At 46.0% G+C, this 15,498-nt stretch overlaps 1 protein-coding gene across 1 annotated transcript; it reads left to right on the plus strand.

Annotated features, from left to right (window-relative positions):
* Positions 1 to 217: 217 nt before the first annotated feature.
* On the plus strand, positions 218 to 7,117 carry stc2a (stanniocalcin 2a). Its single transcript, XM_042074583.1, has 4 exons — positions 218 to 464; positions 3,152 to 3,294; positions 4,258 to 4,469; positions 6,415 to 7,117. Exons 1-4 carry the CDS (start codon positions 326 to 328, stop codon positions 6,803 to 6,805), a joined length of 885 nt encoding a protein of 294 aa, XP_041930517.1. The 5' UTR covers positions 218 to 325; the 3' UTR covers positions 6,806 to 7,117.
* Positions 7,118 to 15,498: the final 8,381 nt, after the last annotated feature.

Below are 15,498 nucleotides of genomic sequence, written 5' to 3' on the forward strand. Positions count from 1 at the left end.
CCCACTCATACACACTTTACAAGTTTAGTAAATGGCAAGCAGGGACAACTTTCGCCGCAGACACTCCCCTCAAACTTGGACGTGGATGTCTGTGTCTCTGATTGGTTGGGAAGCACGACTGACAACACCTGCTTAACTCCTTCATCAAAATTGACACCCGGGCTCCGGGAAATATAGCTAGCATCCATTCCTCTTCCACGCTCACTCCCCGCGTCACCCCGAGCAGCGGTTACAACACAGGAACCAGAAAATCCCAGGGGTTACCGCTCCATTTAAATATAGACTTAGCAACAATATCCAGATCTAATTGTGGGTCACTGTAGATATGTTGGTCAAATTTGCAATAGCGCTGTTGGTGCTCTCAGTCTTTGAACAAGTAGTGGGGACGGATAATATCGATTTCCATGACAATCCTCCAGAAAAACCGGCCAGCCAGAAAGGACGGCTCTCTCTACAGAATACAGGTAAGACGCAAAAACATCTGGAGCGATCTGGAAGCTAGGATTATAATGTCATACATGTCGCTGATAAACCCACCATCTACCGGACACCCCGTGTAGGCACGTGTATGCTCTCCGTGGCAGTAAATTAGACTAACGTGTTCGCTTGCTGTTTTTTCTTCTTCTTTCAAAAATAGGGGGAAAGAAAGAAAGGTGGCAGAAAATCGACATCTTATTATGCACGACACTACGTTTTCCGATTATGAAGAAAGTCGATATCTTGTAAATATACGGAGACAGAAATTCAATATCTTAGTAAACTATTAATAGAACAGCGCAAGGTAGGTAATGATAGGTAATGTATACGGTCGCACTTCTTTCTCTGTGTGTGCGTGCGTGCTTGTATGTGTGCAGCTGCGTGCGAAGGATAGCGTGCATACATTTTAAAGGGATGTTTAAAATAATCAGTTTGCCTAATTAGTGGCATAGTTCGCCCTGTGTATTAAAATTGATAAAAAGACACCAAATGTGGGTCATCGGTAGTTTTGAGGGTGTAAACGCAAATACGAGATCTGACCTCAAGTCCAACTTTTTCTCATTCTAAAGGTGTAGGACTGCAAGCACACTGCGAGAGTTGATATGTTGCATTGGCATTAGCCTATATGTTGCAGAGGCCACTTCAAGTGATTAGATCCCATTTATTGAGTTCCAACCATTTTCGCGATCCGACAATAGCCTAATACATAAATATCTTGCAAAGTAACATATTCAGCGATGCGAAGAATGAAACGGGTAACAGATCGTGCGAAGGTCGTGTTTGGTCACCTGGGTTGTCTTGTCTTCCCTGCTGCAGGACAGGGACAGTTCCTCAGCAGGTTTGCACGGCACGATATCTCAGATGGCCACACTAGTGTGTAGCTGTGCGCACGTTGCGGCCAGGTCGTCCGATGCAAGCACATTCCCGCACAAATGCCAACACAAGCAGTGAGGAGAGCGGCTCACTTTTCCTGCGCGCACCAAACTTGAGGTTTGTGCCTCACCCCTGGTAGTCTTCTCATAGGGTTGAGGACAAGGATTTTTAGACTGAATACAAGAATCGGTAGTTAGTACATTGTGCCATCGAACTAAGGAATGAATGCATGGGTTTCAGATGTTAAATAGACTTGGCATTAAGAGGTTGCGGGAGGCCTTCTCATGACAAGCGGGACAATTGCTTTTGTTCCACAACGGCAGTCTTTCATTCGTATTGTGAAGAACCCTACACTGATGACGAAAGAACCTGATAGTCTCCCAAACCCTGGCTCTCTGCGTATAAAATTACGAGGGATACGTGACTCGCAACCACCGGCGAGCATTTGGCTTCTGCGTGGTAAGTTTTATTACTCTGGGCTCCTGAGAGCCAAGAGAGCCTCTCTCTTAGAGTGGCGAAGAATTATAATTTTCCAATAAGTTGTCATTTGGTCACTATAACAGTGCGTCACTACATACCCCGCGACGTTTCGCTTAGTAAGCTCGTAGTTTTATACCAACTGATCGACAAAACATTGTGGACTCGTTTACATGACAAAATCTGTTGTCATTCACTGTGAGATTTGCTGTACAATTCAGTTCTATAACTTAACTGCACATGCGCGCGCGGGCGCACACACACACACACACACACACACACACACACACATTTCTGTGCGCACCAGCATGAACAGTGATCAAGTGCTTCATGGCCAAATGGGGAAAAGGGTAACTTCAGTGGTATGCTAACATAGGAAACCGCTCCTACTCCAATATCAAGTTCATATGTTGACCATAAATCCTTCGTGTGAGTCTAAACTTTGACCTCCCTGATCCACCCTCTCACCGCAGGTAGTAAAATAAAACAAACACAAAAAGAAAAAAGGGGAACTATTTTTAAAGATGCTATTTTTATAATACGCTCCCTTCCAAGGTTTCAGATAGACAAGGATGTGTGACCTATATCTGTTAAACATGCGCCCCCCTCAGAGCACCTCGGAGTTTCCCCCCGGCGCTTTTATTTGCCCGGTGTCATTGAAATTCTCACACCACGAGCGCCTGACACATCATACGTAATAAAGCGCCACCTCTCACTTCGGCGCTCACATTTATCCACATCAAGAATCTGAAGGTATCTGCAATGCACCACCATGTGTTTTTATATTGGGCATTGCAGAAAGGCTGTCGCAGAGTGACACCCTCTTCCACTTTATCTCCAACCAAGCAGTCCTGTCTCCCGTTGAGGTTGCAGCTCGGGTTTGATGCCTGAGAGGGGGCAGGCATTGTGATTCCTGCAGCATATGATTTGTGTTGCAGAGCTGATTTCACTTTAAAAAGGGGTCCAAGAGTTTGTCATATTTCACACACCGAACTGTCTTATCTCCATACATATCTACATCTGTATGGATGAGAGTGTGTGTGTGTGTGTGTGTGTGTGTGTGTGTGTGTGTGTGTGGTGGGGGGGGGGGGGGATTGTTGCGTTGTGTATTACAGTTGCAGGTGGATTCTGAGAGGCCTGCGGAATCACTTTCAAGTCACAGTACTATTGCCTCAGGCCACTGCATTCTCTAACTATCTCCTCTCTCTCTCTCTTTCCTTCCTTCCTTTGTTCCTTTCTTCCTTCCTTATGTTTTTTCTTTCTTCCTCGTCTCTCTCTCTCTCTCTCTCTCTCTCTCTCTCCATGTCTGTGTCCTCCTCCACAGCTGAAATCCAGCATTGTCTGGTGAGCGCGGGCGATGTTGGCTGTGGCGTTTTCGAGTGTTTCGAGAACAACTCGTGCGAGATCCGTGGCCTGCAGGAGATCTGCATGACCTTCCTGCACAACGCTGGCAAGTTTGACTCGCAGGTAAGCGCTGCCACCACTATGCCCCCCCCCCCCCCCCCCACCCTCTCCTCTGGCCTCTCTCTCCCGTTTCCACTGCGTTCTCCACTATAGTCAACTCCAGATTATGCCACCGGCAGCACCACCACCATCCCACAATCCCTTTCTTCTCCATACCCTATGCTGGCCTACTCTGCTGCTCTCCAGTCTCTCCTGAGTCTCATCCCCACCCCCCTCCTCGCCTCCAGCCTAGGATGTGTGACCCTGTCGGGTGTGTATGTGCCAGCTGGCTGCCCTCCCTGGTGGGACTCCTGTTTCACGAGGTGCAGGTGGATTTGGGGCTGGTGCGTCTTTCGTGATGGGGGTGAGGGGTGTGTGTGGGGGGTGGGGGGGGGGGGGGGGGGGGGGGGGGCTTGAGCCATGTAATGAGAGGCCTGAGAGTTTCCTGGTATTGTCGGGTCACAACAGGACACCCTTTGCCGTAAAAGTGTACCATACTCACGTGTGTGTGAGTGAGTGAGTGTGAGTGTGAGAGTAAGAGTGAGTGTGTGTGTGTGTGTGTGTGTGTGTGTGTGTGTGTGTGAGTGTGTGTGAGTGTGTGTGTGTGCGCGCGCATGTGTGCATGTACATGTGTCCCCATTAGGAGAGTTCCTCTCTCTGGGAGGAATGAGGTCAGTGTTGCTGACCCTGGCCTTACCCTGTGTGTCTCTTTCAAAGGGCCCATCTCTCTTTATGAGTTCATTTTCATAAAGTCCTCCTTAAGAGTTCATTTTCATAAAGTCCTCCTTAAGGGGTCGGACTCGCTGACCCTGCCCTTATTCTGTGTGTTTCTCCAGGAAGACTAGATCTAAACTGTTGTTTTTTTGCTTGTTTTCGTTTGATAATTTTCATTAGTTTAATCAGCGTGCATGATGGTGCTCACTCTCTCTCTCCCTCTCCCTCTCTACCTCTCTACCTCTCTCTCTCTCTCTCTCTCTCTCCTTGTAGGGTAAATCCTTCATCAAGGATGCACTGAAGTGCATGGCCCATGGCCTGCGCCACAAGTTCAGTTGCATCAGTCGCAAGTGTCTGGCCATCAAGGACATGGTGTTTCAGCTACAGCGGGAGTGCTACATCAAGCACAACCTCTGCTCGGCCGCCAAGGACAATGTCAACGTCATGGTGGAGATGATCCACTTCCAGGACCTGTTCCCCAAAGGGTGAGTGGTGGCAAGAGAGTGGGTGTCTGGGTGTGAGGGGGTCTCTGAGAGTGAAGAGCGCAAGTCAGGAGAAATGGTTTGAGTTACTCACAGGGTATGCGTTGAGACAAGCAGCCGGGCACAGCCCTACTGAAAACAATGCCGCTACTCAGCCTGACTCCAATTAAGCATTTAGTCGTGTCACTCAGCAGTTGCTTTTATTCCAAACACTTCAAAAAGCTCAGGTAAGGAAAACATTGCATCAGTTGAAGGAGTGCTTCCTTTGGCTGAACCCATGACCATGTGGTTAATATAGGCTACCTTGTTAAACAAAGTCCCAGTTGAGCCACAGAACCTGTTAACACACACGCTGACGCGATGGTCTTTTGTCTGAACAAGTCCCCAGATCCAGCGTGTGCATCGGATTCCTTCTAAATATGGAAACATATGGATAGTTACTTCAGAGATTCCAAAGCTGCAGTGATTATTTAAGGAACATTTTGCTAGTCAGTGGTACTTTTCCAGGCCAATTTTCCAGCTCAGAATCCCCCTGCACCCCCTCCCCACCCCACCCCCCCACCCCACACACACACACACACACACACACAATTCCTACCATAACATACAGCATGGACGGGTCTTTATGATTTTTTGCGTGTGAGTGTAAGCGATGGGAGGGCAGTAGGAGGTGTTAGCGTTAGCGTTAGCGTTAGTGCAGTAGAAGGCGTCCGTCCGCTGAGCGCCGGCTTTGTGCCGCCTCATAAGGGCTCACTGTTGTGCCGCTGCCACCGTCGCCGGAGCGGTGACATCATGCTCCGTGGCAAACCTCGGGGGGCAGTAGGGAGAGGCGTTGCGTAGGAGCACGGCTCAGCTTCAGAGCCTTAAGGCGGGGGGGGGGGGGCAGGACGAGGGATGCTGCGTTGAGGGTTATAAGACTCTGGTGGAGTTGCTGGGAGAGCAACACTTTGCTGACCCTAAGTTGCTTCACTTTGCTGGCCTTTGCTTTTTTGTTTATTTCCAAGTCCCCACTGACTGCCCATGCCCGTGGGCAAATGGTGCCCGTGCCCATGCCCCCGTGGGCAAATGGTGCCCATGCCCGTGCCCGTGGGCAAATGGTGCCTGTGCCCGTGGTAAATGATGCCCTGGAGGGTTCGGTTCATCCCCTTCTATCAGTAAGTCAGAGAGAGTTTCAAAGTCCATTGTTTTGGTTTGTTTATGACCATATAGCTGTGAGACAGATAAAGGTCCTGATAATGATGTGCATGGGTATCCTAAGGACATGCTGGTGACAAGTCTATTCTGCTGAGAAGAGTGCATGCAAGGGCACACTCACAGATACACACACACACACACACACACACACACACACACACACACACACACACACACACACACAAATAAACACACAGTTTTCTCTTTTTCCTACCTCTCTCCCTTTCTCTCTCTCTCTCTCTCAGACATAGACACACACACACACACAAACCTGATTTCACGTATCCTCAAGGTCCTGATTAGAGGTTTTAAAATATAATTTTGGTCGCAGCCAGCTCCCAGCTCCAGCAGAGCTGCAGTCTCGTACAGAAACACAAGCGCTGGCCACTCCAGTCCTGCACCCATAAAATCCAATGAGGCTGAAAACGAGCCCAGAGGCCAATGCGTGGCCCCGGGCCCCTCACACCACATGGGGCCTCTCTGAGAAGAAATTAGAGTTCCAACATTTCCAATATTTTTCAAAAAAGGTGGCTTGTTTTGTTGCTTTGATGATGTGAACACAGTGGGGAAGGGCGAAGTGCCTAGCCAGTGTGCAGTGACCTGCTGTGATGAAGCATGGTGAAAATGGCAACGTGTCTCTTCAGAAGTACTAAGAACCTTTACGTTTTTTTTCCCCCCTTCCTGTTCGTTTCTTTTTTGTGTACTTTTGGAGTGTAGTAACGGGTGTTGCTGTGCCCTCTGTCTCCCCCTCCAGGCCGTATGTGGAACTGGTGAACATCCTCCTGAGCTGCGGCGAGGAAGTAAAGGAGGCCATCACACGCAGTGTGAGGTCGCAGTGCGAGCAGAACTGGGGCGCTCTGTGTGAAAGCCTGACCCTGTGTTCGCCCGTGCCCAACGCTCAGGCGCCCGGGGCCCCCGGGGGACCCCCAGATCGCCGCCCTGCTGGTGCTGGTGGCACTGCCACACTCCCCGCCGCGCACTCTGACCTGGACAACTCCAAAGGCTCCCGGCAAGAGAAGGACAAGCCTAGCAAAGGGGGCTTCAACGTGCACCCCAGGAGTCGTGGACAGGGGTCCCGCCGCGCGAGCCTGGAGGCCGGGGGGGTCAAGCAGGAGGACCCCGAGACCACCGACATCCGGAGGTGAAAGAGCAGGAGACCAAAGTCCGGACCATGACACCAACATCCCTGTCCCCAGCACACAAACAGACTGAGCATCAGGACAACAGATCTACCCCCCCTTAACCCCCTCACCCGAAACAACCCCCCCCCCCCCCCTCTTTCTCCCCCTCGTCCACAATCATTCCAGCACTCCCAAATTGTACATTTTTGCAGGGTATGTGGTGTAGTTCCTTTTGTTACTTGTTAGGCAGAATATTTGTTTGTTTGTTTGTTTGTTTGTTTGTTGATATTATTATTAAATATTGTAATAAGAATTATTATTACCACAGCTATAGCATCACAAATCATACGTAACAGTATGATTTATTCACATTTTTATTTATTTTATTCTTTATGCAATGTTTTTAATATCAAAATGTACATATAAGCACATCTATATTTATGTACATGTATAAATATAGTCTCCATACACAATACAGAGAAACTATATATGTAATAAGGTGCATAGAATACTCCATTAATTCCCAATTATTAGTTTTGCTAGTACAACAACCACACTTTGGGCTGTAGATATGTAACATACATTATTTGTGATTTTGTGTTTCAAAGTTGGAACATGTTGTATCATAATTCTAAATACTTGATTAAATACAAGCTGTACAGGAATGACGTGAAGACCTGGCACATAGACAAGCAACAGAGAACTAGCACAGACACAGCACACAGTCGTGCATTTGTTAAAGGGCCTAGTGCCCCCAACACCCCCCCCCCCCCACCCACCCCCTGGTAGTGTGTTATGCAGCAGTGCGCGGTCCATCTTGCGTGTCCATCTTGCCTTTCTGAAAGGGCCCAGATGACTCCTGTGTGATGTAAAGTGTTGGTCTCGTGGTAAAACACAGTGAGCTCCAGGTGCCAGGTGAGCTCCATGTGTGCTTACCCCACCCCTTCTGAGCTGCTTTTATCTGTGTCACTCTGAACCTAACCAAGGTGTAGTCTCAATAAGCTTGTGTGAGGGGTCCCAGTTTGGCTGCTGGGAAAAGACAACTGAGGTGGAGTTCACACCGAGATAGTTTTATTTGCCTCTAAAATGCAACATACGTTGCAAATATTTCAAAATATGAGCGTTACAAAGCGCTGTGGATATTGGTTGTGTTTGTGTTGTTGCCATGGTGAGTTGTTATACTATGCCGGATTGCAAAGCAACAACCCTATTGTTGAAAAAAAAAAAGTGATTGCAAAAGTTAAACTGTTTTTTTTTTTTTACTTTAAGCACTAGGTGTCTCGCACCAGCTACTAGTTTAGTGACTCTTTGATCATGGCGTTCCTTCGAGAGTCAGTTAGAAATCGAGAGCCTGGAGGTAACATAAGTGTCTCGTGTGAACAGCGCCTCAGGTGGCCCCTGTTGCAGTTTACTCAGGGACAGACCTGGACCAGACCTGTCCCCCTGCGGTGCTCTGCTAGCTGTGGGGAAAGTGAAAAGACACATAATGTGAACACATGCTACTTCCCTAGCGGTTAGCTAACTTGCTCCTCCTATCCCTTGCTTGGCTCATGGCAGCTAAAACTCTCTCTAGGGGGGCTTTGAGTACTATTGGGAGGCTGGTCGTCCCTGATAGATTTAAGTGAATTAGAGTAGTGTAGTCGAATGGTCAACGAGAATACCACTTAATTGTGTATAGTGAACAGTTATGCCCCCCCCCCCCCCCCCCCACCCTGCATTACAGCCTAGCCCCCACCCCTAAAAAAGCATCAGCCTGTAGCTTAAGCAAATCAGTGTGCTGATGAGTGTGTGTGTGTGTCTGTGTATGTGTGTGTATGTACGTATGTGTGTATGTGTGTGTGTGTGTGTGTGTGTGATGGAAAGCAAGTAATCCACACAATCTGGCCTGCTCTGCAGACAGCCACTGGCGTTTTCCAAGTCAAAAATTAGCATCAATCTGTCCAGCCGAGGCACAGGCGGCTCAGTGGGCTTTTTTAAGCAGAGGCCCGGCCACAGAAAAGCGACGCAGGCACCCAGGAACTGGGTTATGTTCGTTGGCCCAGAGAGAGAGAGAGAGAGAGAGAGAGAGAGGGAGAGACTCAAGGACTGTTATTGAAAAATGGTTACATTTAGTGAGGCCATTGCGGAATTCCTCTGGTGGGAAGCCAAGGGAAGGGTTTTTCGTAAGGGAGAGACAGAGACACGACTGCCCACTCCCTCGACCGACTGCCCACCCACATACCCCCCCCCCCCCAATCTGTTAGAGAAGGTTGGAGGGGGTGGGGATGGGGGGTCTGTTGGCTGCTCAAATGCTCCTTTTTAACTGCCAGAGAGCCATTTCGGTTATTTCTCTTCCAGGATTGCCAATGAATGTCAGTGAGACATCTTTAAACACTTCTTGCTTTCTTTTTTTATATCCCCACCCCCTTTTCATTTGGTCAGTAAGTTACTGAATTGGTCTATTTTTTTTACATAACATTTTCTCCATGTTACGATGCTTTGTTGGACTCCTGGAGAACATGGTAGAGTATGAGATATTGCGACTATTTGTCTGTCTGTTCCTAATTTGACTGAATCCCCTACAGCCTATCGATGTATTGAGCATTGAGCACTCAGATTTCACTATTTGGTTTTCAAATGTGACTTTTTTATGTTAACTTGATGTGTGACTGTGTGCCTGTATTCAGTCCATTAACCAACGTGTAAATACTAAATAAAAAAGTTCTATTTGTTTTGTTCAGTTTGACAAACATGATCTAAAGCATCACTCTCCTGTTCTACCATAACCCACCAGTATACCTTCAGTGCTCCGATCTTCCAGTCATTATATTTTATAAATGTCAATGAAGTGGTGCATTATTTATTAAAATTCTTTCTCATTACCCTACAAAAGCCTTTATTTTTGTCTTACTTGCACCACAGAGATTGAGATTATAGTGACAATGACCAATTTCACATGGGGCTGACTATATGTGTGGATGCTATCCTTCCCCCTATATCAGGAGCACCTTTAGGGACCTTGACATGATGACCTGATGATGCTCTGACAGTGCCATGATGATCTGTAAGTCGCTTTGGATAAAAGCGACCGCTAAATGCACCCAACTTAATAAATAAATTCTCTTCACATGGTTGTCATGGTTTGTATGTGTTTATGGTTATTGTTACTATGGAGACTTATGGAGGCTATTATTATTGTCATCATTATTATTATGGTCATTATCATTACTATTATGTTTAATGTAGGATTTCTATTTTATTTTACTTTAAACTATTCACTTTAACGATAATGTAATATTTACTCATATTGTTGTAAGTCGCTTTGGACAAAACCGTCTGCCAAGAATCATAAACATAAATGAATACGCGTAAATGGAAATGATGAAACAGCGGTGGGGCTTCGGAACCAGACTAGCACACACCTGGACCTGGTCAGGGCCATATCTGAGCCAGGTCCAGATCAAACCAGAGCCTGGCCCACTCTGAGTGCGGCTGTCAGTCGGTAACTGGCGGTTCCAGTATAGGCCCTAGACCAGTGTTTCTCAAAGTGTGATCCGCAAGCTATCCCAAGTGGTCCACGAGCAGACGTTGTAAAAAATAATATAGATGAGTTGTTTGCAATATTGAACCAACTTGTATGTACATCCGAAGTTCTGCAATACTGCCTATGTAAGCTATGACAATTTAAATCATATGAATCCTCTGACATAATAAGCAAGGTGCAAAGACAATAAGCAAGGTGGTTCAGTGAGTAGGCCTATTGTGTCTATTAGCTAGGTGGTCCGTGAGGTTTTTTTCTAATGGTTAAGTGGTCCTTGATCTGTAAAAGTTTGAGAAACACTGCCCTACACTATGTCCAGCTGGACTCCTTCCTGACATTTGTGCCATATTAGGCAGCTAGTTCAGGCCCAGCGCTATGGGTGTTATAGCTCTGCATCTGAACGACAAGAGGGAGATGGAGAAGCAAGAGTGTGCATTCAGCATTGTGCGCCCAGGACTCTGTGTGCTCCAGGACCAAAACAGTGACGTTTCGAGCTTTATGCTCTTCTTCAGACTCTGTCAGATCCTGCCACGTGCTTCCTCAGGGCTGGTTTTTGGCTTCCTTACGCAGAGAGAGATACCTCTGGGTCTGACAGAGGTAAAAGTAGAGACATGTGCGCTCCGACTCCAAGCTTCTGGCCCACAGGACGCATCCACATATTTCGAGCCAGGAATCAGAGACAAGTCTGTCCTCCGACTGTGTTCCGCCAGGCTGCAGGGCCAGAGCTGGATTGGCTTTGGGAAGAGCTGTCTCTCTGTGACTGGGTTATATAGGAAAGCCTGCTCTGCTCTCTGCATGACTTTCAGCATGACTGCGTTCTGGCTCTCAGTGATGGCCTTGGGATGCAGGCAAGAAAGCACAGGAGCTAGGAGGGTGTTTCAGATGATCTCTGAAGCTCCATCCATCCCTCTCTTCCTCCCTCCTCCCACACTTCTGCTCTCTCTCTCTCTCACTTTCACTCGGACTGCCATGTGGTGGTGCTGGTGCCCTGATGTGCACCAACTACTACGGAGAACTTTGACTCTCAGAAACACTCCTCTGAGAAAAGTCTTCCTTCTCTCTTCTCTAGTAACCTGTTCTCTCCGTTTCTGTCCTATTCTCTGTAGCTAGTATTGACTGGCACTGCTATCCTTCTCAGCTGGCACGGCTATCCTTCTCAGCTTTGACATGTTTCTTTCTCCTCAATCTCTGCCATTCTCACTCAGTTAAATTCTCTTACACCAACACGTGGGTGCACACACACACATACACACACAAATAGATGGATAGATAGATACATACACACACACACACACACAAATAGATGGATAGATAGATAGATACACACACACACACACACAGAGGGACACAGAGACACACAGATACATGGACGCACACACACACACACACAGACACAGAGACACACAGATACATGGACACACACACACACACATACACATACACGCACATGGCTAGACTTAGCCCACTGTGTCATAAACATCCTCCCCTGGCCTTTGGCAGCGGCCTGCGTGCTGTCAGAGCCGGAGGGTACACAAACAAGCTTTACGAAGCCCCGGAGGGCCCTAACGTGCGGAGGGCCTGCCACGTCTCAGGTCAGACACGCTGCACCTGACTCGCCAGGCCTGCGCTTGGCCCGCCACCCTCCTCCGCAGAGTTCTGAGCCGCTCTGAGCGCCAGCGGCCGAGCCCCGCGACAGGACCCAAGGCTGCGTAAGGGCTGGCCGAGGGAGGGCTCGTTAGCAAGTAAGGGGGCTCGTTGAGCACACAGTGGAGCCCTATTGCTAACCCCCACGTGAGGCAGCTCTCTGAAGCAAAGGGAACAGAGTTGAGGTAAACATACAAACATGCAGTACAAGCGCTCTCACAACCCACTGCACACTCTCCTACTGTGGCCATGTACGTTTACAGTTGCTGCTACAACAATGAGTTTGCTTGTTTGTGTATTTTACCATGAAGACTTGGTGATGGTGTTGATGTCCATAAACCAAAAGCCAGCCTCAGCTGGTCTACTCAGACACATTTCATCACTGCTTCACAAAAGTATTCTTCATCAGGTCTACCCAAAGTAAACCAAAATATAATTAGGGCTCAGGATATAATGAGACAAATAGGAACTTTGGGAATAGATAGTCCAGTACTATAACATGTGTGTGTGTGAAAATGTGCTGATCTTACGTCTAAAGCCAAATTAAACATGGTGGCAAGTGCAAGATTTCCAATGTTGCATGTAAAAGTAATGATGTTAAAAGTAGTGGTTCACCCAAAAAGGAAAAATTCTGTTATTAAACGACTCAATACCGTGCCAGTTATGCCCCATATAAGGCCTGCTTGTCACTGCAGCACAAAATGAGTTATTCAGCAGAATGTCCATGACCAGAAAGAATTCATCACTGTTCCCCTCAACAGTATAGAGAAAGCACTGATGCCTACAAAAAGAACAAATCGGCAACCTCATCTGAGTTGCAGTGTTCCAGAACTAGAATGCTGGAACCCAGACAAATTTTGCGAGAGATGAATGAGCATATAATTCCAGAATATTCCCTGTTATTGTTCTCACTGAAGAAAAATGACCCAGGAAGTTACAGAAAATAACTTTGTTTACAAAGGTGTACCTATTTATTCTGGTGGCGGTGTTGGTTAGTGAGGGCTTCAGTGTAAAGCATTTTGTGTGCCTTGATCAAGCACTATATAAATGCATGTTGTTGTTATTTAGAAAACCCCTTGTATGTTCTGAACTTTTATATTCAGACATGGCATTTCTGTGATACTAAATGACAAATATATGAATAGATAGATATAACCCCATTTCCCCAAAAGTTGAGATGCTGTGTAAAATGTCAATAATAGCAGAATGCTATGATTTGCAAATCATGTAAACCCTATGTTTAATTGAGAATAGTGCAAATACAACATATTCCTTCTTGAAACAGAAAAAGTTTATTTTTATTTTTTAAATATATATGTTCATTTTGAATTTCATGCCAACAATAAGTCTTGCTCACATCTTCTTTCAACAACAATCTGTAAATGTGTGGGAACTGAGTAGACCAGTTGCTGGAGTTTTGAGAGGGAAATTTTGTCCCAGCCCAATAAAGGATTTAAGCCGCTCAACAATCTAGGGTTCTCTTAATCATGTTTTCCGTTCTATGATGCACCCATTGTGACAGGTCTGGACTGCAGGCCGGCCATTTTAGCACCTGGACTCTGCAACTATGGAGTCATACTGTTGAAATATGTGCAGAACGCAGTTTCACCTTGTTTTCCTGAAATACTCAAGGTCTTCCCATATGTTGCTCATAACCTGTATATACCATTCAGCATACATTGTGCCCATGCTGTAGGCACTAATGCATCCCTGGCTTCTGAGCTGTGCACTAATAATAAGTTGCTGTTAGTGCACAAGTCAAGCCTGAAGGATGCATAGTCCATGATTTCCAAAAAGAATTTCACATTTTTGACTGGTCTAACCACAGAACGGTTTACCACTGTACCTCAGTCCACCTCAAATGAGCTCGGGCCCAGATAAGACGATGGCATTTTTGGGTTGTCTAAATATGGTTTCTTCTTTGCATGGTAGAGTTTTAACCAGCATTTGTAGATGGAGTTTCAAACTGTGTTCATAGACAATGGTTAACAGATGTTTTAGTGAGCCAATACAATGATTTTCTTTCCAGATGTGCGAGCTGCCCAAGCCGTAGGCACTAATGCCATGTACCATCATAGATGCTGGCTTTTGAGCTGCACACTAATAACAAGTTGTTGTTTTCAATGATTGCACGATTTCAATGAATGAAACAGATCTGTTTGTCTATGCAGAGCAATTTGAGGCCCCGAATATCCCAGGCATCCAATATTGTTTTTCAGCCCTGTACCTTATTTCAAAAGACTTCTCTGGATTCTCTGAATATTTAAATGATATTATGTACTGACGAAATCCCCGAATTCTTCGCAATTTTCCCACAGAGTGCTGAGTACCTCCGCATCTTTACTGTACCTCTCTGGGATGCTCTTTTTATACCCAGTCATGGTGCCAGTTTCCCTAATTAGTTGTGGAATGTTCCTCCCTGGTTTTTCATTTGCATTACAACTCTTCCTTTTGTTGCCCTGTCCCGACATGTTCTAGACGTGTTGCTAACATCAAATTCAAAATGAGTGTACATTTTTCAAGAAATAGTTACATTTGTGAGATTCAACATTTGATATGTTGTGTGTCCTTCTTGCTACCAAATATGGGTTCATGAGATTTGAAGATTTGATTATTTACATTTTACACAGCATCCCAACCTCCTTGGAAATGATAGTTGTAGATAGATAGATAGATAGATAGATAGATAGATAGAGTATACATTGATAGTATATATCAGTATATTGTATACATTGACTAAAACAGCTCTAGATCCTCTGCCAGATGTAGCACATTGTCGCCCTCTATAGAGGCATTTGGAAAATGCTCAAACCTGAAACAAATGAGGAGGAATTATTTCCTGCTTATACCATATTTGGACTACTTACTTGGATGCTTATGACTTTAGGGTTATGAAATATACAGAAATGGAATGGAACTCTGGCTCCTGAAACATCATCAAATATGAAATTTGCTCTGCCAACTCTGGTGGTTTCTGTGTCTTAAAATTGAAGTTGATATTAAGAATCCAAAACAAAACCATTTTAAATGGACATGCTGGACCTCAGTCAACCACAAATTAAACTAAATCAGTCTCTGTCCAAATGACCCAACCACAGATGAGACTGTGTCTTCGCTGTGTTCCTGTTTTAGACAGAAACATAAAAGCCTGCTGACCACAGTGTTAAAATCAAGCTGAATATAGCCTCAATCCATCTCCAGTTTGCCGCCAGATTCGGATCAAAAGTATCTATACTTGCATTTTAGTCACCAAGGGGCAGGGCCAGGGCCACACCACATCACTCTACACAGTGTCCTTCTCTTCTTTAAATACACATTGTGAGAAAAGAGATTAAAAACTGACCACACGCTCATTAAACGTACAAGTCAATTCCATATTTATCTATTCATGTGCTCATTCATAACCTCTCCACAGTCTCACCATTTTAAAGCTGGTGACATAACGCAGAGGTTTAATTCAGTTTATGGCATGTCTTTAGGCAATGAGGTTTTTCCCCCACGTGAAATATGATATAATTATACACTGGTTATAGTTGATGATTCCAGTGCCCAC

The sequence above is a fragment of the Alosa sapidissima genome, chromosome 20 (assembly GCF_018492685.1).
Source record: "Alosa sapidissima isolate fAloSap1 chromosome 20, fAloSap1.pri, whole genome shotgun sequence".
Taxonomy (NCBI): Eukaryota; Metazoa; Chordata; class Actinopteri; order Clupeiformes; family Clupeidae; genus Alosa; species Alosa sapidissima.